This window comes from Anopheles arabiensis, chromosome 3 (genome assembly GCF_016920715.1).
Source record: "Anopheles arabiensis isolate DONGOLA chromosome 3, AaraD3, whole genome shotgun sequence".
NCBI classification, from domain to species: domain Eukaryota; kingdom Metazoa; phylum Arthropoda; class Insecta; order Diptera; family Culicidae; genus Anopheles; species Anopheles arabiensis.
In genome coordinates, this window is record NC_053518.1 from 44,307,774 (window position 1) to 44,335,100 (window position 27,327).

Below are 27,327 nucleotides of genomic sequence, written 5' to 3' on the forward strand. Positions count from 1 at the left end.
TCGAAAGTCAATTCCTGGTAGCATCTTAAAATGGAACCATTTTACCACCACTATTGTATACATCACCATACATGTACAGCTTTGTGATATAATTCACGTATTCGACACTTTTCGCCAAACTCGCGTCATGCCGCCGGCTTGTGTGGAAACCCACCGATCAACATCTGCGCTGGGCTGTGATTCTATATCGTACAGTTAGCAGTTATTCACGTTGGCACCGCTTACTGACAGGTCTTGGATAGGACGGGCAAATCAACAGGCACGGACTGCTTTTCCGAAATGTGACGTTCGAAAATCAATTACCTATTCGCCCGAAGTTTCCTCAGCAGACCGTAACAGCAGGCTTAAACAGTGGTGATTTGTTAAATGTTTGCGTCCAGCATTTCAAATGCAAACAACGGGCGGCAAATTTTCCACAAAAGCATACTATCGTTTCATTGAAAATCAATACCGGGGAAGACCGGTGGAACGGGTAATTTAAATGGTTGCGTCTGCTGATCTTTCACATACCATTCGAAAAAGGACGATCAAGAGAGTTTCAATATCAACTCACGGAAAAGCAACAACAAATAACAAGGAAAATATTGTTTGTATTCAATTCTTTCACTATCACATACTTTATTAATCGACTAGACAGCTGTCATTCATTTTGGCGCTGAACATGCTTACCGCAATATGTACAATCATTAGCATACCATCAATCATTCAAAAGAGTGACTCTACTTCATTAAAAACCTACTCCACATTATTACGCATTATTTTTACACTGCTTTTGTTTGTATTTTGTTCTTGAGTGTTACAGAGGTTGGTAAAAATGTAGTTTCAATACACCATCGTATTAGGTTTGTTTTTGATCCCCTTACTTTCCCTACAGTATTCATCTATTATTGCATCGTTTACTGAATAATGCTTGGAGCTTGTTCGCGTTATCGTTTTAGTTTCTCTTTCCATACACTACGTTAAGGTTTGGTTTTCGTACGTTAGGTTACATTTAGAGGTTTTCAACTCTCAGTATTTGTTTTGTTTGTTTGTTTGGTTTGGTTTGGTTCTGATTCTGGTTCCAGTCACGCTATTATTGTTTTAACTCACGCTATGTAAAACACAAACAAGGTAACACTTACATGAAGCGCAATTAATATACCAATGAGCAGATTGGTTGGCTACTTACCCTGCTACACATTGCAGAAAGGTTCGACGTATTCTTAAGAATTTGAAATGATTCGAATGAAAGATCTCATTACGCTAGCTCCTTCATGTACAACATCCTGTTCGTTCTTAACACAGTATTTTAAATATATATGTATACAGCTCAGTATATCTGAGTATATTGTATGTATAAATACCCTCGGTCATACATTATCACGTTTACTAAAAAACACACACTAGGTGACTAGCTTCTCCCTGTTTTTCATTTGATCTTTTTTTTCTCTTTATGTTCTCTATTCTCTTTGCTCAATCCTTTTGCATTATGTTTCATTCAAAAACCATTTTTGTATCATTTATATGCTCACTTGTGTTTACTAAAGACGTACAATTCTCATTTCTGTTCATTCTGCAAACACTCATTGCGTTATTGGAGGTTTTTTTTGTATCTTCCAAAGGTTTACAACTCTTAAATGTTTCTACGAAATAGTAATTGCTGCACAGCAATGTACGTACATTGATGGGCAAACAGTTCCGGACTCGGCGGACATCCCACCGAAACCTTTCACAAGGATGTAAGATTCTACTATCGTACTTTTTGGCAATTATCACACACATAATTAATATAATCACATGTACCTATCTACCTACTCTACCGACATGACTGTCCTGGAAAGTCAGAACCTATGCGGCGCTACGATTGATGTGTATGTGTAGGGGATTTTGGAGGAGTATTGTTCATTTGTGTACTGTCGGTTCACGTTTCACACGTTTTGGGTGGAATTTGAGGTTCTAGGGGTTGTTTCATTTGAACATTTTCACACCACCGCCGGTGATGGTTCGCGTTTCGCGAAGAAAGCTAACCGTGCTGTGAGATTCGCTGAAGCTGATCAGATCCTGGTGATGTGGCTGGAGCAGATGGCCACCGACACTTTGGCGCCGCTGCTGCTGCTGGTGATGCTGTAGCTGCAACGTTTTCGTATCTTTGGTGCTCCAGAACGTAAGATCGTCCACACTGCCGCTCGCACTCAGATCGTTCGATTCCAACCAATCCCACACCTTGCTTCGAATGGCATCCTGGTGATCCACCCCGGCTAGATTCATCGAGCCCGGCACCGAGTCGGGCGTGAGCGCTCCAACGCTGGTCATGCGGCGTGCTCGCAGCTTCCCATCGAACGAGTTCCGGCTTTCGCGATGGTTGATGTACTTCACCGAGTCCTGGTCCGAGTTGGTGTGCTGCTGGTGCGGATGCGGGCACTGTTGGGGCTGGCCCACGCTGGCAATGTTGGAAGCCGACTTCGACACCGTGATCTTGCCATCCATCCATCGATTCTTCATGTACTTCATGATGTCCGTCACCTTCGCCCGATCCTCGTCCCGGTGGTCAAAGATGCGCCGAAAAGCACGCAATAATCGGGGCGTGAACCGCCGGAAGTTGTCCGGAATTTTGGTAGTTTCGCGCTTCTGATACTTCATGAACGCTGCGTACTTGGTATCCCGCACCCAGTCGGCCGACTTCCAAGGTGTTGCCCCAGTCAGACAAACGAACAGCACGATGCCAAACTGCCACGAGTCGGACGACGCCTTGCAGATGAACCGTTCGTTCTTGACCACCTCCAGCACCTCGGGCGGTAGGAACGCCGTCCAGGTTTTGTTGTTTTTGCTCACCAGCACACCTTCCCGTGTCGTCGAACCGAAGTCGCATAGCTTGATGCGGGAAAAATCAGGCGTAAAGACCAGCACGTTCTCCAACTTCAAATCGCGGTGAACGAGCAATTTTAGGTGCATGAAACCAAGCGCCGAACTGAGCTGTTCGGCGATCTTTTTGCAGCTGCTCTCGGGTAACCCGCTTGCCCCGACGTTGGCCGCCAAATCGCCAAACGGGGCGTGCTCCTGCGCGTACACATAATACTCCTTTGTCTGAAACTTTACCTGATAGCAGCTGAGGATGTTTGGGTGGTGGCTGAGCTGATAGTTGTAGTGGAACTCGCGCACAAACTCCTTCAGACTTGTCAGCTCGGTGTGAATTGCCTTTAGGACTACGGTCGTGCCAGTGGGCCGATGGTGTGCTAGATAGATCTTTGCAAAGCAACCCTCGGCGATCATCTTCTCGATATCGTACTCATCGGCGATCGCCATGTTGGGGATCTCCATTTCCGGTATGCGGTGTAGCACATTGCTCGTGTTCGATAGCCGCCGGTAGCTGTTGTTGATCGATTTGTACAGGTTGGCAATAATGGAGGTGTCGGATTTACTCTCGGATAGCTTCATGATGACGGTTGTGGCTGCTATATTTCTCATCTATGGGAAACATAAAAGTAAGATAGAAAGAGCGAAAGAGAAAAAGAGAGAGAGAGAGAGAGAAAAGAAGAAATTAGTGATGTAAAATAAACTTTTTCAAATCAATGTTAATCTCAATATTTGCTTGACATATCAGTTTGGGTTTGCCCGATATTTGAAACCAATTTTGCGTATATTCCATGTGAGCAGTCATTAAATTTTATATTACAATTACTCTATAGCTATTCAGGTCACCGTTGGTGATCTCATTGCATAAACTAGTATGCATCTGCATCTGCTACCTTGATAGTTACTGCTAACATCTTACCTTGGTGCAACATGTAATAAAACGGTTACAAAATCTTGCACAGATGATTTGTTCCGTTCCCACAAATCGTACCCCCACATAACCCGAGTGGTTGCATCGGCCAACTATTGCGGGCAAAAGATAGAGCCGGGAAGCGTCTGATCCATCCACATCTATCTGGTTCGGCAATTCTCCACGCTTTGCTGATCGCACGGCAACGGTGCAAACTGCGTGAACTCACGCGGACCCGGACAGTGGAGGAAGAGCACCGCGAGGGGAAAAAGGTCACGAGTAAAGTTATTTTAAACACACGTTCTACTATAAATAAATTCTTATTTTTAAACACGCACATTGCCCACCGGATCGGCGTCTGCCTTTCGTCGAGCGTTTGTTGTCCTCCAGTGACAGGGAGGCAACAAAGAGCTCGATGGAGCAAAGGTGGGTGGGGCGAACGCTTGAGCGCTGTTGGAGTTGCGCCTGTTGGTTACATCTGCCAGCAGCCGATCGCAAAGGACCTGCGTCTACGCAAATGGAATGTATGCATGGGTACGCATCTCACATTTGGCAACACATGCTCGACCGCTCGTCAGGGTTATATATACAGGGCGGAAGATTGTGGATAGTAGGATGGGGTCGCCAAAATTCATTTGTCCCAACTGACGGTGACCATTTTCACGCCAATTTTCACCGCTTAGCAAAGGTTATATCGTCGGATAGTGGGTGAGTAGGGTTGTTTTTTTATTATTATACCACTCACGCCAACCTTGAGAAGCGAAACGGTTGCTGAATATTGGGACAGATTTCGTTTAAAATGGGTATTCATTCTGGGGGACCTGACGGAAATGAAAATATTTACACGTTTCACCCATTTTGTATCGATCCTTTTTCTACGGTAAATACTTTTAAATCAAATGTTTTTGTCCTATAAAATTCGCGAGGTAAAACTACTTTAAAGACAACAGTTTGGCTTGGTGCTAATAACGCCAGCAAAGCCTGTTTCTTTTCCCTTCTTTTACATTGTCAGCGTTTGGTTAACCTGTTCGTTAGGTCCTTAAAATTATAACACAGGAAAAAAGCCCTTTGCTCCGGGCAGTTCTTGCGCACACTCGCAAATTACACGACAGCATCCAGTGGAGACATTTTCATTCCACTTGCCATAATATCATAGGCAACGGTCCGATTACCGTTCCATCCAAGCGAAACGATGCGTTTTATTTGTTCACGTGAAACCACAAAATGAGAGAGAGGAAACGAACTAATGAGAGCGAGAGAGAGAGGGCAAAGTTGAGAGCCGGTGGAACACAACATAAACACTGTGGGTAAGGTTTTGGCTTCCCTGTTTCCTCCACATTTGGATACAATTTGTTCGCTGGACCGTACATTCCATTTCCCCTATCGGGACCCGGCCCGAACCGGACACGGCACGCTGGCTAATTGATAAGGGAGCAGGCAGACCGCCCACTCAGCAACGCTTAGCAACCACACAAAGCCACAGAAGTTGCCATGGTTACCACCGCCTCTGGCGATATTCCACAGTCAATCATGTGATGACGTCACGCAGGGACAACAGAGGTACAAAAGAACATGGCATTAGAACGGAATGCCTGTCCCTTCGCCGAGTGTTCGCCGGCACGGGACCGAACGGACGATGACGCAAACGGGCACTGGAAGCTGTGATGAAAACTGGGACCGGGGCATTCCGGTGTGCCTGACGAGCAGCATAAATTATATTCAGCAGCGCCAGTGTGCTGGAAAGTTTAGATACTGTGCTTCAGAGTGTACACTGGGCGGGCGAGTGACGGAGGAATGCAGTAGAGCGGTTTCGGGGCGGACGGTTTTCCATTGTCTCGCCGTGCATCCGAGTGTCTGTCTGCCAGCAGGGTAGCTCCATGTAAATGAACCCGACTCTTACGTTGCTGACGTGACGTGAAAACATTTCCATTCCATTTCGCACGATGACGATCGTTTTTTTTTTCGCTTTTCGCCAGGATCTGCTACTCCCCAGAGCTGCGAGAGGGATTGTGCTAAAGGGTGTACAATCATGTGAACCGAAAACAAATCCATGACTGGTCCTGTTTTTTGCTTTGCATGTTTTATCCGTACACTCGTAAATTCTATCAGCAAGTGGTTTGATTCTTTTGCGGCTACGATTTTTTTCGTATTGCGATACCAGCTTCCTGAGTGCGGAAGCGAAAGTCTAAATAAAACCGGTTGATTCCCTGGAATGCTAATCCCGCCTTTTCGTACCGTTTCGTAGCACCGAGTGTGGTAAGTTTGCTTTTGGAATTGGCTGATGAGGTTACGCATGGCTACGGTGGGAACGAAAGCAACAGTAGTCATAACTTCTCCCCGGGGAGTAGTTTTTGCCAGTGTCACAGTCGTGCCACCCCAGGCCGGTCCGAACGGAGTGGAATACGTAATGACTTAACCTTTTCCGTTCCGTTGACAAATGGCGATGGTTTGGCCAGTGGGAGCTAACCACGATTTATGGTAGTTCATTTTTCAACTCATCCAAAAACCCTAAAATTCCGTGTTTCATCGAGTGTTGAAGTGGAAAATTAGATTTAGTTTCTTTTGGAGCATGGTGATCGTTTAGTTCCACTTAAAAACGATGAAAAAGGAAAATGAGAGATAATGGCTATAGGATCGAAATTAGATTATTATTCTCCCTAATAGCATACAATCTAAAGCTTCTGTAAATAGAATTCTTTCTAGACAGGATAGAATCGTGCTAAAACGACACGAGATTGCTATATTTAAACAATTCTAATACAGTGCCAAACCAATTTCCTTTGTTTAGCACCGAAATAAACCATCAAACTCATTTTTCAATAATCTACTTATGCCAAGCGGAATGGAAAAATGTGTATTTTTATCAACTCCATATCCGGAACTCGCGATACTCGAAATAGCATCCAATATCTCCATACACCTAGTGCCTAGCGCCGAAGAGCGCAACCGAAGAGCGACGTCCAATCTTAAAAAGCAATAATCGTATACCCGTACCATGTCAAACACGGACATAAAAATAGACGCCCCTAGCAGGTTCTGTTTCGTTCTCGACAGCTCTCAAACGAGCTTCAGCAGCGACAGACATGCTGATCTTGCCTCTTCCTTTTATTCCTTTGCCAAAAAACTACTCACACGATATGGAAAACTATTGCTACCCGGTAGCGAGACAGCGATTTCCCGCTCCAGCTGCAACGTAAATGAGCATTCGCCAGCCCGCTCGAATGGACATACCGGCCCCCCCGTCCAACTGATGGTGCAAGTCGAGTCGGAAATGCCAATCGAAGCGCGGTCTCGATCTCGTTGTCACAGACACAGTGCCCTAGTGCATCTTTCACCTTTCGTGTGTGGCACGCTCTGACATCATGCTAAATTAGCTTATTCAAACGTCATTCAATATCGGTACGAGCCAGCAACCAACACACCAGTGAGGATAGGGTGTAAAATAAAGCCAAACTTCCGTGTCATCTTGGTCCCAGAAATTGGCGACCCATCCTGTATTGGCAACGTATTGGCTTACAAGTGCAAATGCTCAAGCACGATCAATCGACAACAGATTTGCCCATGTTTTACCACTTGTTTGCCCTTTTCGATGCACTTCGATCGATCGGGTTTTCTTCATTTCCTGTCTCAATCGTTGCTGCACCCTTTATGTAACCCTTTCTGAACACAACCCTTGAAGTAAATCGTGTTGAATGTTTCTTTGAACAAGAAAAGTGGCCCCGGTACCGAATTAAACGAAAACGATACGAATGTTTCGCCGGTGGTAAACGGTTATATGGCCATCGTACGAGTGAAAACACGCAACAGATGGACCCTGTCAGGGTAAATAATTTTTGATTGATTTAAGCGAATAAATTGCACCGTGGCGACCCTCGGCAAGCAAGACGGTAGGCGATCTGCTTCGTTTCAATATCGCGCCCCATGCCAATCGCAGCCAATGACGCCAATCGGGAAATTTCTAATCCTTCTCCCGGGAGCAAACCGCGATGCGGCCAACCCTGGCAGCCACACGTGAGCGTATTTGGTGCTGGCAATGTTCCACGAAATCTGTTTGAATTTGGTTGGTGCGTTCGTTTCGGGCGGCGAAACGTGAGTTGCACCATGCAGTTGCGCTTTTTTACCGCTTTTTAAGCGATAATAGATTCAGTCATTTGCAAGACACCAAACGGGTACGTGTATGGAACAGAGTACAGAACGTTGCATAAAATACATGCTGATTTGTCACGATTAATGTATTCATTAACAAATGCTAGCGAAACGATCGAAGGTCAGTACAGTAGGGAAACTGTTTCAATATTTACATACAAGAATATTTGTTTATTTAACTGCTGCCAATGGGTCATAATTTACGTAAAATATGCCATACCATGTGATTTAAGTTTATTTCTGTAATCAAATTAACTTAAACACTTTTATTTCATATTACAAATCTCAGCTTCTTAAAATATTAGATTATTCAATTTTCATTTAGTATGTCTTTTAATTTTAAACCGCTTTTGCTTCATGTTATATTTGCTACATAATGCTACCGAGCACAGATCTTTCACTTACATCAAATGTAATTTTATCACTTTTATCGATTGATTTTGGCTATCCCAACCCATCTTCCAAACAGAGCATCGTTTTCCCTTTTTCGATTTCGCGTAACCTGCGCTTTGTATGATTTATCGCTTTTCCACCAACCCCCTGCACCACTGTCCGCTGGCTGACATTGGGAAAATCAAAATATCGTCTTGTCTCCATCACGTCCCATCGACAAACTCTCGACATAATCCGGAAAACGCCACAAGAACAAAGTGGAAGACTTCTCACGTTACTGTATGTGTGTGTATGTGTGTGTCTGTTCTTCGCCACCTTCCAAAACATGCTCTGTGCACACATTTCGTTAACCTTCCTCCCGTTGAAAACGACCAATGACGTCAGCAGTGATATTGAAGATTTGTGTTTCCAACCCCCTTCTTCACACCAAGCACTGCCACGCACAGTGATGCTACGAACCATTGTCGCTGCTTTTGACGGGTGTCCACGGGTTTGGCTCGAAACTTTGTTTTTGTCCCTTTTTCGTACAGCTCACACACCGTTTCCATCGTCTCTTCTCTCAAGAATAATTTTACTTTTGCATGGTTTCTTCGTACGCTAAAAAAATAAAAATACCCCAACGACAACAAAAATGGGAGTGTTTTTCTTCTATTCCAAAGATACGTTTTTATTATAGTTATACAAAATTCTATATATTTTTTTTCTAGTTCATCCTTCCTCGCTGCAGACACAAGATACGTACCACCAACTGGTAGAGCATTGCGATGAAAAGATTTCCTTGTCACCCTCCCGGTGCTTTATCCGATGAAAAGTGTTGCTGCTCGGGTACTTCCAACCCCATCTATCGCCCCCCACCCCTAGCCCCACAATCCAGACTAGGAAGCTTTTTGCGTACACAATGACGCACCAGCGCTACGCGACGCACTTTCTCAGCTGTCTAGGAGGGACTGTCATGTTTGCGACTGTCGTCTCTCTGCGTGTACTTTTGCGTACCCTGTTATGCTGTCTCGCCGTGTGCGTGGGACTCTCATTGCGTACTATCTCTGGGCGCGATAGTTTCGATTGGCGATTTTATGGACCATCGCAAGCGTCTCAGCCAGCCAAATGGTCGTCGACAAGATGATGCTTTGTTTTTTTTCTCTCTCTCTCTCTCTCTCTTTCTCTCTCTCTCTCTCTCTCCCTTTCTCAACACGGCTTTAAGACTCTAATCTGCTCTTTCCTTGGTGAGTTTGTATGCGTTTTTTTTTTAAATATTTCCTGCAGCACACTAGACCGTCCACAGTGTGATCGCACTCGAGTCTGGGTGGATCTCCAGCTAGCGTTAGACGCAGCGCGACCTGCCCGTCTGGTGATGTGTTTATTTAAACTGTCAGCCACGCTGTCGCCTTCAAGTGATTCACTCTAGGCGGTGGGTTGGTCGGTTCATCGGCTCCTTTGGTCGTCTAGCGTGGATGAAGTAGGTCGATACAGGTCGCACACTTTAGCAGTTGGTTGGAGACATGTGTGCATCTAATTTATCGCCTCTACAGCTGGGTGATTCGTTATCCTATTACGGGTCTTCATACGAACAGCAACCACCACTTGCTACAGTGTCGTACATTTTATTAAATGAAATTTAATCGAACCTAACATGTTACAGATGTTAATTATTTGAATATTTAATTGATTTAGCAATGTTGGACAATTAATCATCTGTAATTTGAGTGGGAGATACACAATTGAATAGAATATTGTTATATTCCTATTTTTTTATTTATTCCGAGCAGCAGTGCAATGTCCAAAGGGTTGCAGGAAATATTGGAAAACTCAAGTAGGATGTATGTGACAACTGCCGAGATAAAACTGGGGAAGATTTCCAACATTTTTCCCATATAACGGAACCGTAATTCTCAACACCATTTGGCCAACGTTTCTTTCAAACACATTCCTTCCAACACACAAAGCTTTACAGTCAGCGACATCTGCCCCGAAATAAGTACGCCTTCTTCAAACGACGATGGCCATCATAAATTTCTATATGATTTGACACTACTCAAAACAAATTTATTCGTGCACTGTCAGCTCGCTGAATCACGCCGGGCAGCAAAAGGGTGTGGCGGGAATTTTAAGTTAAATTCTCTCACCACCCCTCCTCATGGTGTCCATCCCTCCAGGGACGCCAATAAACGCCGATCGAGTGGGTCACGCGCGACCCCGTGTGTTGCCGCGTTGCTTTAGTGCCACGCCGTGCACTATATACGCGCACGCAATTTTATTGCTTTATTTTTGTTCGCTCGTTGCGTCGCGTAAGCAGCGGCGATCATAAAAGTGTTTTCCACAATTTCACGCCCAACCATGATGTTAAAACGGCAATGAAACTCTCAAAGGTCGATGACAACCGCCGGGTTGAATGATGATGATGATGCTGGAAGTATCAAACCGACCCTTGTCCGCTTCCGAAAGGATTGATACACACTGAGGACGAGTAAATGCACAGCTTGTGTGCTCCTCCGATCAAGGCGATTTATCAAAAATAGCATCATCACCATACCATGTGGTTCGTGCATCCCATCATCATGCCGATGCAGTATGCAATGCACTCCTGTGTATGCTGGTTCCACACGGTGATGGTAACGAGATGATGAGAAATCCGATTTTTAGTTGCATTTAATTACTGGGCTAGGATTAATTTAAACCCGTCCGAAAATTGATGGAGACGCATGGTACCTCATGGGAACGTGTGTGGTAGGTGGTGAATATCGCAAAAAAATGCTTTACAATTGAGCCCACAGCGACAGCAATTCATCCTTGTATGTTGTACTGATCAAATGTAACCCTTTTCAAATTTCCCTAATGCACCATATTGCACTGAAAAGTACGTATTTTCACATCACACGACCCTTCGCGAGACTTGCGCTTGACACTAGCACCAGCCCGATGTACCGACGATAGAATGTTTATAATTAAAAGCTTGTACTGTTTTAGGTCACCGCCACGATTGCGATCGCTGGATGCAAGTGATTCACCGCACCAAAACACCCTATGCAGATGGTGGTGGGTACATACGGACCTTCACCGAATGACGTCGGTTGTGATGTACACGGAAGTGTGTATTGTGATCGATCGATTGCGCCATTGCCTGACGTTGGTTTAAATCTTGGTCTGTTGTGGTATAAGCAGTGAGAGCCGTACACGTGATGCACCCATTCGTACGCAATAGGCTGGAATGGGTTTTGCAAAAGAGCTTAAACTTTCTTCTGGTTTCTCGAATTTGCAGTGACGTTGCAGTGAAACGGCTAGGTTTCATTTATCACCGGATGTAGGCTGAAGGTTAAATTAATTGCTTTCATTTGTTGAAACCATCATTTGTACAGTATAAACTCGCCTGCGTAGCAAAGGTGTAGTTTATTGCGACTAGCAAAGGATTCGCACAGTAAAGCATTATTGAACTTGATACTAACAAATTCATTCGCTATACTTAGTATTTTCCCATCTACTGCTGCAAATGTTATTTGAATACCCTTCAAATCTACAGTCAGAGAGGTTACGCGTTTTTTTTTTCTTTTGCCAAAATTAGTCTGCTACTTCCCCAAATGACTAGCAAATGCCGTTTGAGTACGATTTCCGCTTACTTTCCGCTCCAAATCGATTCTAGCTCATACATAAAGAAACGAAATTTATTATTCAACTTTCCCACTCTCTCCTGCCATCTATTTAGGAGTCATTCATCACGCAATAATGAGTATTCAAAATGGGCGCCAAATGTCGCTGTCAATGTTCTCTTGCGCTAAACAGAAATGGGAAACAAATCGCTCACACACCAGACCCTGGACCTAGCGATGGCTCTTGAAATATACTTACGCACCTACACAGACACACGGTACAAGTGAACAGTACGGAGCGGAGGTGGGGGGCTCGATCGGCCGCCCACTTATACCGTCGATAATCTTTTCCTGGGTCTCTTTTCCACCGTTTTGATACCACTTGAATACACTTGCCGATGAACCTTACATACTACACGTTCAACAAGCAGCCGGCTGAAGTATTACCGGGCAACCGATTTTGCGCGAATATTGCGTACCATCGTGACGCCCAGTGCTTCTTCCGCGTTAGCGCTAATCACCATACGGTACTCTCTATGCTGCCGGCACTAAATCGCTAGCAGAACATCAATCAAATTTACACAGCAAGAGTTATCGGCCCACACCCGTCGACTCTACCGGATAAGAGCCATGAGCCGAGGAAGCTTAAACTCGAAGGTTGGTTAGGATTACAGCGAAAGCATAACACGGGTTTCTTCGCGTCTTCCGCTAAATCGACCCACCATACGCCTACGATACGATAGGGGATTGCGATATATTTTGATCACACATTGCAAACGAAAGCTGGAAATCATGAAACCTAAAAAAAAACACTACAAACGAAATGCGATGTTCCCGGGGCCCAGTGGGACGCAAAATTTCCCTGGAGTAAGGGTGGAAGTATAAAGCAACAACGGGGAGATAGGGAGGTGAATTAGTGGTTTGCCGAATTTTCACCGACCATGACACGGTGTCTGCGTAAATTAAGATTAATCGTGTTTATGAGAGAGAAAAAAAGGATGAGCGATATTATTTTTAGCGTTGGCCATGTCAACGGTACCGTTCTGCTGACCGTGTGTGTTAATGATGGATGAAAAAAAAATTTTTAAAAAGGTTAATTAGAATTGGTCAGCGAGAGAGAGATAGAGAGAGAGAGAGAGCAAGATGAGAGAGAGAGAGAGAGCTAGAGAAAGTTAAAGATTAAATCGTATGGAACAAATCAATTTATACGGAATTTAAGTTTCATTTTAAGTTTATGGAAAAAAAATATTCAATACATAAATTAAACCTAAACTTATAGTAAACCAATGTATAATCCACACTTCTATTAAATTATCGTCATAAAAATGAAAATTTCAGCACATAAAATTAGGCAGAGAGATGATCATTTACATAATTTCAACATACAATTCATTTTAAAACATTTTTAGCTATCTTTACTAACCATTCGTGCTGTTCTGTCAAATTAATAATTTATCCTTTTTCCCTTGATGTCTGAATGATTTAAGCCCTCAATGACCTTTCAAGATGGGGAGCGATGCTTCGATATCATTATCCAACGCTTCGTTACCTTCAGTTCTAACAAGCAACAAAAATCTGCTTGTAAAACAGAAAAGCTTCCGATTGACTTTTCCTAGCATTAACTTCTCTCTTCTCCTTTCGACCCTGCCCGTTTCGCCACCGTGGTTCCCTGGAGAAATCAGGACTTGTGGGTTAGAGTGGGTTACCACCATCCACGATGGTGCGCTATGGATTCAGCAGCAGTGATTTACTGAGAACGCTGCGAGCCCTTCTGCGTAACCGTAATCAAGGTCGGGAAGCAATGGAAAGAACGCCGGAAATGACTGTGAAACTCAGGCGTGCAATGAACCATGAAGTTCGCTGGAAGCTTCTTTTGCCATTTTGCACCGAAAGCTGCTTTCGACGCAGATGGAAAATGGTCCCATCATTTACTAGCAGGGTTACTGAATACTGTAAGTTGGTTGATTTCCATTCTACTGCAGCAACAGCAAGTGGCCATCGTACAATCAATCAGGGTTAAAACGCTTTAGGTTGAGACTTTTTCTGAAGAGTTCCCTACATGTGTGGTAGAGTTTTGTACCGTAATGTAAAAGTTTTATCAGTAGTAGAAAACTGTTTATTTGAGCTTTGGAAATAGCAAGTTTAAGACTTTAAAGGCCGGTGAAAAGCCACACAATTTATAATATAATGTTTGCTTAAACCATTTTATGTTCTTATATGTTTTGCAATCATACAATTGAATTTCAATTACCAGTATTCAGGGCAAAACAGAAATAAACCCTAATCGCAAACCTCCCCAGTTTCCAGCAGCGCTTGATGATGCCGTTTGCCGTTACGTCTCTTTTAACACTCACCCAAGATGCAATCATTATTATTTCAGCTTCAACAAGTATCCCATAAGCCATAAGACGTCTACATAATCATTCGCTTACCTCACGACCCGCGCTTCCTTGTCACGTGTCGTCGTTAGCGCGGCTTATCTCCGTTCTCGTCATACCGAGCGTACAACAACAACAAAAAAAGAAATTAGCAATAGCACTTCATCGACGAAACCGGCTATAAATAGCAACAATCGATATCTTACGCCACCAGCCTCCCGATCCCCTCGGTCTAACGTCGAAACGCACGCTATCCCACACTCTGCGCTAGGGACCGCAGGATCGAAAGGATAACGTAACGGGGCCACTGTCGTTCTCAGCAAAAAGGGGCAATTTATTACCGGATGCTGAGCCACCAACACGTCAAACTCACTACCCCTCCCCACCTCCCCCCTCCCGTCCGGTGGAGTTCGGTGTTGTGCGCGAAAAGGTAACCCCTCGTAACAAGGAAGGATACATAATGCTTCACTGCACTGAGAAGCGTGTACTCCATTCAACCGCAATCGATCGCTCAGGAGCGCAAAATTTATAGGTTTTTCCATTTTCTGTACACCACTGCCATCATATTGGTCAACACTGGAAAGGCGGATGGAAATTGAATTGAAACATTTTTAATGAAATCATACCATTTACGCAATGGTGCTATGTAGCATGCACACTATGAGGCGATACTACATAGTAGGGATAGTGGTAAATGAACAAGAAAAATGCAAATTGTGTTTTCCCTTACGATCGTAGATAGAACAAAGTTGCTTGGTTTAAAAGCTCGTCACGGCTCGGCCTTTTTGTATATCCTTTTCCGACTTGCTGCTTTCATTAATTTTCCTCTTAGCGAACCACATTCCCGAGACAGGGAAGGGTTTCTTTGCATCACCAATTAGTTGGAACCGATCGAAAGTTGTGCAAAATTTGATTTATTCAATTAATCTTTCCCTCCGTGGAATGGCAGCTCGGTGGGTGGGCATCCCACGTTCTTTCCTGGCGGAGCATTTCAAAGCAATTTGTCGCTGCGGTAAAGGATGTCAAATTGAATTAAGAATCTTATCATCCCCCAGGCCCCCGGTTGGTGAGTCACCACTGTAAAGGGGTTTTACGTTGGGTGTTACTCACTCGGGCGAACCGAGTGGGCGATGAGGATTTCATTAAAATTTTCCAATCTATTTGCGACAAGTTCATTAAGCCTGGAGCCGCGTAGGGCGTCGCGGACGGCGCGTACGACGCTTTGCCGGGAAAAGTAGCGATTGGAAAAAGAAGTATGTGTGCCCACTGCCCAAACCAGCCCTTATCAAGCTTCCAACCGTGGAATGCCATTGAAAAGTTATCAGAGTGTATTTTTAGATATAAGTATGATTTAAATACACGGGCTTCAGGAAGCGGTGTAGCGATGTACATAATTGTTTTCCCATTTTTTTAAACGCTTTGAAGCTTTCTGGAGAGATGAAAGATACAATACACCATTAGAGCGGGCTTTGTCCGCGCTCACTTCAAACAAAACGCGGTGGAACGCTTTTGTTTATGAAAATGATCTTCCGGGAGCCGTACTTTAGGCGTACTTTGCGTTCAGCTTCCGCAGTCTGGGACGCTATGGTACTGCTTCGCACAGTTTTGTTGAAAAGAATGTTGTTCGCTACGTAGACGCTGCTTGAGTCTTATAATTATAGGGAATTGTTCAATGACCAGTGGTAAAGAGGCAAGCGATGCCGATTATACATCAAGTGTTCTGAGAAGCACTTAAGCTGCTTGCCATTTTTTCTATAAACTTACAGCAAATACTCCAATCACGTAATGTATAAATTAGGGATCCATTTTGTAATAGTTTAATTTGTGTACGAAAAACTTGTGCAGAAAGATCTGTTGAATCCAATTTAATCGTTTCCGTCCCATTCACGACCTAAACAAACGAGACTCCACAAACCTCATAAAACTTGATTACGCACTGCGGTGGAAATAGAATATTACATTCGATTGGCGCGGGTTGGTCGCTGGGGTTGATGCCGTACCACATTTTATTATCCCACCAATGAGTATCGGTTTTATTTTGTTTTTCTTCGATTGCAATCGAAAACAAAAATACGACAGATCTGTACGGCCCACCAACCCAGCCCAAGCCCGGCGTACCTGCGCGAACCGTTCAAAGTAAAACAAACCATCCCGCACCGTTGACGACAACAGCTGCGAGGGTGGTCCAATGACTGGAAAAAGAAAGAGAAAAAGGTTTTCATCGTTTACCGGCGCTTTTGGTGTTTTTTTCCCTTCCCTCGCCAATAGACGATGTCTTACTTGGGTCTAGTCGCACGCTCGATACAAGCCGCCTATATTGGTGAATTGGTAAGGAGTAAGGAAGGCCGCTGTGTTGTTCTTACCGGACGATAGCAGAAACAAGATCTTTATTTTGCAAGCCGCCGGATCCGGTCTGGTCTGGTCGTGCAGTTCACACGAAAATAGCTAAATTGGAAACGTAATTCTTTTCCCACGCGTTTGTCTACCGTTTGGCGCGCAGAGATGCCACTTGGTGTGGATTGATTTGACCATATGCATACCATACTCGCATGTATAAAAATACCACACTGACACAGTGCGTCTGTTTTGAGCGCATTTGGTATTATAGTATTGATGAGTTCCGAACGAAAAATGATACCTCCGCCAAATATGGTAGGTTTGGTTAATCATAACTTTAGAAAAGTTCCTCTTTCCAGAAGCCGTGAGAAACGAACAAGTAGTACTGATTAACAAAGATTTACATGGGTAGAATATGTAATTCTCGAGCAACGCCAAGATATCAAAGAAAGAAACCTATTCCTATGTCTTGCTATGGAAAGCTATTCTTGCAACGCATTTTTCGCTCATTTCCTAAGCAAATACGACCAATCAACTTATTCCTTGTGCGGGAAACGGAAATCAAAATCATAATAATCGTATCTAATTATGTGTATGGCAATTAGTACGCCCACCTGATCGTATCTACTGCACGTACTACAAAACACTGGTCAGATTTCATTAGCTTCCCTGAACTGACCCCCTGCTGTCAATTTAGCAGCCCAGCGGTCTATAAATATTCATCATTAAAAAGAGTCTAATTAACGCTTCCATAAGTAAAATATCAAACGGTAAGTGCTACTGAGTGTACATATTATTTTTACTGAGTTTTTATCAATGGCTGAGTTTTAGGTTTATGGAGAAAGTTAGCTTAGCACTAGGTATTAGGTATTAGGACATATTTATCATTATTTCATAAAATTCATAAGTCTTGAATAAAAGTATCTTCTATTGAACCTAATTTGTAATTTCCGAATTCTGAACTCAACAGAAAATAGCTCCTATCTAATAAGCCACTTCTATTAGCACATGTCTGAAACAAACCTCGGCAGATACAACATTTCCCTATAAATAGCTACTCAGTTGTTCTTCGATGTTCAACAGAAACTATTTTGTTGAGTTTGACATTTTCCACAATCATATGAACAGATCCATACAAGGAAAAACCTCCAATCAATCATCTTCAAACTTTTTATCCTTTTTACTTCATAGTCGTTATCAACCATATAAATCACATAGGTCACATGGGAATATTTTTACAAATGGTGCCAATGACAATTTGAAAATTTTGTTGCTCAGTGTAAAACTTGTAAATATGACATTTCAAAGCAAACATTTCTGTCCTTAACATACCGTCAGAATTAAGTTTTGTGAACCGCCATATACATGGACATGTATGTTAAAATATTATAAACATACACAGCTACATAAGCATAAGCTAAAGATCGTTTACATTCATTTCTTACGGGAGCAAGAACTTTGGTTCGAGAATAATTAATGAATGAGAGCTTGCTTTCGAGGACATCCGAAACAAGGTCGGTCGTTTACGAGTCTGAAAGCATTTATCTTTCAATAAACCACGAGGGCGGAAGGTATGACAGTTCAATTTATGATTCAACAAACTTTGCAAATTACAATTTGCATATCCTTTAACAAGTTGCCATATCTGCGAAATTGGTTCAAGGTTTATTTCAAGAGACAGATATTTCCCTATTTGTTCGTTTAGGCCAGAATGCTGAGATTTTAGTGGAAATATATATATTCTTCATCCGGTTTGTATTTTCCATATCCGATTGGCATTGGTTACAATTGGTTATAATACTTTTTCTTAAATAGTACAAAACGCTTCATGCTTACAAAATGTAAAGACTGGGATTTTAAATGTGCATCTAGCAGAAAACGGATTATCTGAAGAAAAAAACGATGCGATGTCCAGTATACTATTAACCCAACATTAAACAATACTAAAACTGAAACATTTCCTTACGATCTCCACCAAATGATACACCATTCGGCTGGTCTTGTCACCCTTTACACACCACTTCATATGTGAACATGCATTACGAGGTAAGTTGCACACTGCTGTGTGATGTGTACGTGCCATCCTACACAGCATACGCTCACCACCACCATTTAACTGATTTCCAATGAAGCTTTCCCTCATCATTTGCCCACTACAGGTGAATCATTATGAACGCTGTGTAGCTGCTACTGATATGAGCTTTCATCGCATTCTCCAGTACCAGGCGGAGGAGACAAGGAATTAGATGACAAGCTCAGCATGCCCCTCTACCAATCTACCCCCAACACCATCTTTCCGTTGCAACTGGAGCGAAACATGACATAAAGTCTGTAGCGTTTGGGTGGCATCCCGTCAACAGCAGCCACCTCCGAGCATGTACGCAAATATAGCATGGCATGCTTGGGCCCTTCATCCACATGCAAGACGTAAATGTGTCGCTCTTCAGCCTACAGTGCACTTGTCTGAATGTATCCACCAAACAGAGAATGCTCCATAAAAGCATCCAACTAGTGGCTGTTGCTTTTCGCCAACCTCTGTCCGCCTGGCCCGTCGTGGAGCTGGATACGAACACTCCTATCTGTCACAGCCTCACGGTGGTAGCCAACGAGCAGTCAGCAGTGTGTGGGAGCAGTTTTGCCCTGCATTTGCTACGTTCGAGAGCGATGGAAACGTTTCCGAAAATAGCACAAACTAGAGCGTTATTTTTAGCCCGATCATTTTGTCCAGTGCACATTATGTTGTCGGGCAATCGATAGGACGCTTGCTTGCTCGGATGCTCGCCCCATCAGGAGACCACCTACAGGAAAAGTGATTTTCGTTTGCCATGCCAACGGGAAGTTCATTTTAGCTCGCCCCTGGAAAGCGAACACACAGAATCGTTTTGTCATGCTGATTTGTAGTCAGATTAACTTCCGAACCACATGCTGTCGTGGTTGCTGGGTAGCTTTTGTTGATTATGTACACCGCACATATAGCAACGAAGGTTCAACGGTCTGTTGAAGATTACTGGATAAAGCTGTTAAAGATTGATCTAACGCCAGAACACTTCGAGCCAAGTGACTGTTCGAAAACTTCACGTTCCTCTTTGCTACCATCGTTAGTGAGTGGAATTGATTCGTTTTTCCTGAGAAATCTTGTCATAAACGAAGTTCATTTGAATGGCTGCAATCGAGTGGTACGGCAAAGGTTGCCCGGTTCGAGGGTGGTTTGAGTAAAATCTTCTCGCAACTTGCCCTACCCCAACAACTACCCGTCCTCAGCAACCACTCGAAACCTTCAGTTTCGTCTCAATTGAACCACGTCCTACTCTAACCGGAAGAAAAAGGCCTCACTTGAAAACCACTCTCGGGCGATACTACTACGGCACTCGGGTGACTGTTACCAATTTCTCCAACGAGCAAGGTTCCTTGTTTGCCCATGTTTTCCGAGAACGTACACACCCGAATACACACACTCACATCTGCGTTTTTGTACGTGTCAGTGAGTGTGTGCCGCAAATCATATAAAACATATTTCTCTCATTTAAGAACCAACTGCTTCTCTATTTCCAAGTTTCCAGGAAGCAGAATTCAATTAGACGATAAATTCCCTGTGCAAAGGTGGTGCTGTTTACCAGCGTAGCTAGGTACGATTGGACATTCAGGGCTTGCTTGAGTGATAGAAAGGCCGTCGATAATAAGTTCCAAGAAGTAAGCAGTAATCGGAACTGACCGTAGTGGGCACATCCGCAACCTGTTGAGGATGTTATACGACTGTACTTTTTATTTAATTATCATCAACGTATGTTTTTTTCTTGTTTCAAGAAAAAAATGGACGATATCTCGATCTGAAGAAGATTTATCATCATACGATATAAAAAGAAAATTGCACGACACGTGTTTACAGTAGCACTTAACCTAACGCACGAGCTATTCTAATGTTTATATTATCGTCTTGACATACACTCTCACTTGTACTGGAAATGCAGTTGTTAGCAACGCTTACCTCCTACACGAATGTAATTTGGCATGATAACAACACCATTACAATCATTACCCACAAAGCAGGAGCAGGAGAAAAATAGAATTGTGAAGTTAAAAAAAGCCAAAAAGAAGCTATGAGTAATGTTATCCCACCTTCCACACTGAATCACCATTGTGGCACACCCGTTAGAACTGAAAGGGAATATCGCAGCCAAATCGCAACTGACTGTGGTTTTTGGCGAGCTGCATGCGTAGGTGTTTCAAAGGTAGAAATTACATGCTTGTTACTTTTACCGCTGGAATTTGCACAGGTTGGAAAAATAAACAAATAAGAGAGTTTTTGTTCGTTTGTTAATCCATTGCAGGTTTGTTAGAGTTTTGTAAATGGGAAGGATTTATTTCTCTGAAAGGTTGTCGCGCATTTTGTTTTATGGTAGTTTGGCGTTGGTGGAAAATACCAAATGGAATAATCATTTAGCGACCTTGCCTGGCAGCAACGATTTGGAAGCTGTATATACCTTTGATTGAGCTTATTTTTAGACAAATATGCCTCAAAATATACGAGAGAGACAGAGAGAAAGAGAGTAAGAGAACTTATAAATGTTGTTCCCAACAAATATAATAGAGGTTAAAAACTGCAGTTAAAATTTAGTCAGCCTCTATCACACATTATGGGCGGTGCCGTGTTACAGTCGTCTACTTTCATGACCTATCTATATGTCCATTGTGGGTTCAAGTCTGAAATGGATCGCCCAACCGTAGCAAGAACTGACTCCTGTTTTATGCTTTATTAGTTACATGGCTTTAACGAGGTCTCGTAGTAGAATAAGAAGAAAAAGTCACCTGACTTGCTACCCAAATTCTTTACTGCCTCCGATCGAGTACACTAGGTAGAGTATTATTTGTTTGGTATATTTATCTATTTTCACACACAGTGTCTTAATTAAAAGAAAAGTGTTTTAAATCAATGTTTTCTTCTTCTTCATTATCGTTGGTGTAATGATCTAATTAACTCATATCAGACTTTAATCTAATTTTAGTTTATTATACTATGCAACCAGATAGCCTGCTACAGAGGAACGTTAGGGATAGGAATGAAAACCGTCCGACTTTGTAGGAGCCGGCACTTCCATCGAATAGACCACCGGAGCATCGGAATGGCGAGCCGTACGTTGTTCAGGAAACTACATAATCTAATCATGTTTGCATAAATAACCAGCTCCATTTTTCAGTGGTGGTAAATAGCATCCGATGAAAACCTTGTACGATCGGAAATTCCAATTGAATGACGCTGAATCAAGTTTCTGAGTTAATCGCGGCTCAATTACAGTATCCTGCGAATGGAAAGGATATCACGCTCAAGCGGCCATTTCTATTTCCGCTATTATATTTACACTACACTTTCCGATCATTGGTTGAAATAAGCAAAGAGAACGTCTTCCCGCACGTTGCGTAGAAAGCGAGCGAACAGCATAGGAAACGATTTCGGCTGATTCATCAGCCATCGAAACGATTTGGTGAGAAGGATACGTGTTTACCTTTACCGATGATCTTCGATCGATCTCCATGAGGTTTGAGGTTTGGTATTGGTATACACATGCAAAGATAAATGGTGAGATGTGATGACGGCAAAAAAAATTACTTCACCTGCAACAATTCCCAACGAAGAAAGAACCTCTTACAGCAGGAACACCATCTTTTCCCATGGATTTTCTGTACTATTACTCTTTTTTATAGCAAGTTCTATTTTTATTTAGAAAAGAATGTACAGCCCATCGCATGGTGACAACCGAATAAAAAAACTTTGTTTCCTTCGTTCGGCCGCTTACACGACATCAGTAAGCATAATTCCACCACGATAAATGTACAGCAATATGGGACATTCGCCTCGTAAAAACCTTGAACGTGGAATCGGAAAAGAGCTTTTTCTCCTGATTCTCTGGTACAGTGTTTCTTTCTCTGCTGAAAAAAAAACCGAAGATTCCAAAAACTCCCAAACCATTCGGCGTACCAGCGTATTCATGTTTTCCACAACATTTCGTGCGACTGGCGGTTAGATGCCATGGCTAAACTTTTTGTATGTATGTATGTATGTATGTAGGTATTTCTTTTCTACTTGTTCCAATCCCATCCAAACTCGCATACGAATGATAAGGAAAAGGAGAATCAACTAGCGAAACAAAGAGTGCGAAAAGAAGAGTAAAAATGCTTCCGGCAATGTTCAACGCACGCTCGCGCTCGCCAAGCGAGTTTTAAGTGGATTTCCAGGGATGGGATTGTAGCTTATGCCTCAGTCTTCTAGGGCGTGCTAAAAATAGTAGCATAATTTAGTCGCAGCCTTGTGCCGCCGGTCAAGTATGGCCGGCATGGCTGGCACCGGCTTGGGAAACATGGGAAAATGATGGAAAAACGTCGAACAAGAAAATAAAAAGGATGGTCCGGGTATCTGTGTTGGGTTTCTTTTCTACCATAGCTTTGTTACTGCTTGAATTCATCTACCCGCGATCATCTGCAGGATTGTGTGCTATGTTGCAATAAATGGACGCTAACACACAACAGCTTAATGAAAATAAAAGGAGTAGAAAACGCAGAAGAAAAAAAATACAATTTGCAAAGAGGAAAGCGTTGTCGATTCACTTCATCTTTATGGGCTCTTTCATCATCCCAATAATGATATTAGACAAATGTTTCAAAATCTATGTTAGCACCTTTTCATAGGTTTAAATGAATCTTTGAACAACGTTTGATGACGGGAAGTTAACACAACATGACGAAATTGTTCCAAATTATTTCCATTAGTTTTGTTGTAGGGGGACTTATCCTGTTCATACGACGCAATGCTCCATGCTTTATTTTTTCGGATATTTCCCCAATACCTATAATTACGCACCAACAGCAGCGTACCTTTTTCACGTGGTGTCGTATATCGGGATTAATATTTTATGCCACCTGCCTTGATGGACAGCAACGATCTGCCACAATCGCATTACTACGAAAGGCAAACGAAAATAGAAAACTAGATCGATGGTTCAATTTATCCACATCGTCACATCGTGTAGTACCACCGGCAACCAATGCCCAGATTAGACCATGGCTCAGAGAAACTACATTTATTTTTAGAGAGCCACACACCATTAGCCATTAGGCTGACCATTGCCCTCCCGGGGGCAATGGGTGACGGGAAAAAATGGACACTCGTTCTCGTTCTGTGCTGCACCGCTACCGTTAGCCAGGTTTTTTCACGCTGCTACAGCTTATGTCTTCTCGAGGTGTCATCTGACAATTAGCACTAAGCACTGCTGACGAGGGACCGATGGACAGATTCGTGACTGAGCGCTGGTCAGCTATTGTCAGGAAGGGGTTTCTTTGAACGCTCCTAAATTAAGCCGTTGCCCAATATTGTGCCCATTTGACGATCAGCTCGTTCGAATCCAATCAAATGGATGGCATAAAGCACAAGGACGAATGGCTTAGGGACTACGCGTAATCACTTGGATAAATCTCGTTCCTCGCCTCTTAAAAATGCCGAATGGAAAAATAATTAATATGTTCAACGTTCTGAACATTGTTCAAAGCTTAAGATGTCACCAAGTCGCAGAACTACCAACTACATAAAAGGCTATACAAATATTTATGATAAAGTTGTTATTATTAACAGGCTAAACGAAGTTTAAATGCGAACGTTGGCCTATTACAGAAAAGGTCAAATGTAACATTATTGTAAAAATACGAACAATTAAAATCAGCTAAATGCATTTCCATTCGTTTTAATTACCCTTTCGCCACATTTTAACTGCTTTCGGCAATATTTTTTATGAAAAATATTTAAGGCTATGTTAGGCCCATTTCATTAAGTGATTAAAATAAGCATAAACAACAAATTGAAGTATTTTCTAGTCGTTGCCTTAGTAGACATAAAAAGATGGGCATAATAGTAAAACAAACATTTGTCTTGAGACCCAAAATATAATACCAAATCCAAGCGGATATGTTGAAACGATAAAAATATGTAAATCGCTTTACTTACCTACAATTTAAATATATCCTTTAAAATCTCATCAGTCCGGACTTTCAGTCACCAGAAAGCAAACACTTGCTAAGTGTGTATCCAATCCGCGCCTTTACCTTTTTATGATTTTGGAAGCCCCTTACAATTGTTTTATTAATACCTCATTAAACTTAAACCACCGTACCAAAAACAAACTTGCTTATATTATCCTTATTACAGCTGAACGATTTTCTTTTTCGAAAGCCTCCGAATTGGAAATGGTTTCTGTTGAAATTTAACGATTGAAAGCAATTTTTATAAACCAAAATTTGGATTCATGCCACACTCTGTTGGATGCTGCTTCAATGATGAATATTATTCATTTCCAGTGGAATAACTTAACACGAACCAAGTGCAACAACAAAATCAAAAAAACTCAGTATCACGTTATCTTCTGACTCGCACAAAAGTTACATTTTCACGCTTTGTTTTTCAACACACTATTCGCCACACGCGTTTTCCACAATGTCGGTCGATTTTCCTTTCTCCAAAAGCACACACTTTCCAGCACACAGATTTCCCCTTTTTTGTAGCCTTTTTATTTCTCTTTCCACTCCTCACTCACCGAACCTTTACTGCTCGCTGTTAGCAAGTGATGATAACGCTGGCGGGCACTTTCTCACACTTTTCGCCAGCGCTCGCCATGGAGGGGCTGGAGTTTTCCAAATGAGGAATCTCTGAGGATTGAGCAGATTATCGACGTCGCTTTGTTTAGTCTGGCTCCCGGAACCGAACCGAAATGCCTGCCGATGAGACTGTTTGATAAACTTCGACTTCGACGAGTACGATAAACTATCGACTGATCAAACCAACCCCGTCCACACGTTGTTATGTCGGAGCAGAAGCAGAAGAGTGGTGATGAAAAACTTTTTTATTGCACCTCCACTAAACTTGACTAAACCACCTGTAGTACTCCAATGGGTTCACGTTGCTGGCTGCTTACACTTTCGCACGGTGATTTGTTTATGTGAAAAGCATGTAAAATGAAGATGATATTTTTCACTGTCAACTTTGGCGAATTCTCCTCTACCCTGGTTGTCCCTGTAGGCACAACAAACGCAGCCTTTCAACAGCCAGCGTAGAAGCGGTTCGCCTGCTCGGTGGTTGCTCTACGCGCGCCAAACGTCAACACAAAACTGAAATCCACCGTCGTGTCCTTTCTGGTTCAATCGCCGTTCGGGTGAGTTTTCCCGCTTCAGTGAGTTTTCCCGCACAACCACTAATGGGAGAGTATACCACCTCACACACATACATACGCATGAGAGGAGGGAAGTTTGAGCTTCTCTCCAGCAACAAAAGTGAGAGTGAACGTGTGTATGCGAGAGAGCGAGCAGAGAGAGCTACGTTTAGTGAAGCATGCGTTTGGTACAGCAGGGCAAGCGCTTGATATGTTCGCTGATGCTGTTAAAGATGAACGAAAACGAAACCGAACATTCGTCACCCGCGCACAGTATAACCTTCGACATCGCACGGACACAGAGCCGTACCGGTGTTTCCCCCAGCAGCGATCCATCAACGCATGGCGCGGTGGCAGATCGAAGCTGGCAGCAAACCATATTGCGAGCCGCCGTTTGGCACCTGACCGGTATCGGTTTTCATCGGTTTGTTTCCCCTTCCGAACTAAACGAACGCGCGCCCACCTGCATCGACGTAAACAGTCCAATGGAAGGAGATGTAGCAAGTGTTTTGAAAGCGTATACCGCATTCGTTAGAGGTGATACTTTTTTGTGTGTGTTGTGCTTCGACGAGCTATTCCTGTTGCTGCGGTTGCTCAGCAGTTTTGGGGGGAATAAATCAGTGCCATAGCCGAGAAAGGTAAGAACCTATAGGATGTGCTTCAATTATTTACGCCCTTATTTAAATTCTGTTTTATGCGATTATAGTGAAACCTTTTTTTGTTTTTGAAAACGTGTAATGAAGATCAATTTCATAGCCCTTAGAAGCGTCTGATAGGGAAGGCGCCGTAGAGAAGTCCTGATGGGGAGTAAGGAAGGAGTAGCTTCAAATGCGTTCTGCACTGACAGCTTAGGTAAAAGGATCGAGGAGATGCTTTTCCTTAGCTACTTTTCCTTAGCTACTATAACCATAGCGTTGGTTTACGCAAAACCTAAAAAAATGGACTTTGCTATCATTATTTAAATATTTAACACACACCGTCACAGTATTGTGAACCGGTACCCTTTAAATTAATTCACCTTTGTTTAATTATTTACTTTCTCTTCACTTGACACATTCTACTGGTTTCACATGTCACACATCTGTTCAAACGGAATTAAAAACTTTAGATCCAACGTTCTTCTGTCCTTTTTGAATGTTTTTGTTTGTTTTCGTTTTACCATTTGTTCGGTGTTTTCCACAATTTGTATTTATTTTCAATGTGACGATTCCTATACAACGTACGAATAATTTTAAAAAATGGCAACGATGAATAAATCGTGAGACTAACACAAACCGTACGGGGAAAAAATCATAGGAAACACTATTTTCATTACCAAGATAGTCATTCCTATGTATTAGAGACACGCTCTATACAGGACATGAACCCATGACGGGCATGTTATTTTACTACACCACGGGATATGTCTATAACGTTACTTACATGCAAGTCTATAACGTTGCATACATCCAAGTCTATAACATTAAGCCAAAATACATTTACCCTTCTTATAATAAATGCCTATAAGGTGTGAAAAAAAACTATATAGGGTAAACGTATCTGTAGTAGTGGTAGTACCAATG

General features: G+C 42.7%; 1 protein-coding gene across 1 annotated transcript; it reads right to left on the minus strand.

The window, feature by feature from the left end:
* Positions 1 to 570: 570 nt before the first annotated feature.
* On the minus strand, positions 571 to 25,710 carry LOC120902299 (serine/threonine-protein kinase meng-po). Its single transcript, XM_040310955.1, has 2 exons — positions 24,568 to 25,710; positions 571 to 3,444 (listed from the first exon to the last, which is right to left on the minus strand). The coding sequence occupies exon 2, from the start codon at positions 3,442 to 3,444 to the stop codon at positions 1,948 to 1,950; it is 1,497 nt and encodes a 498-aa protein (XP_040166889.1). The 5' UTR covers positions 24,568 to 25,710; the 3' UTR covers positions 571 to 1,947.
* Positions 25,711 to 27,327: the final 1,617 nt, after the last annotated feature.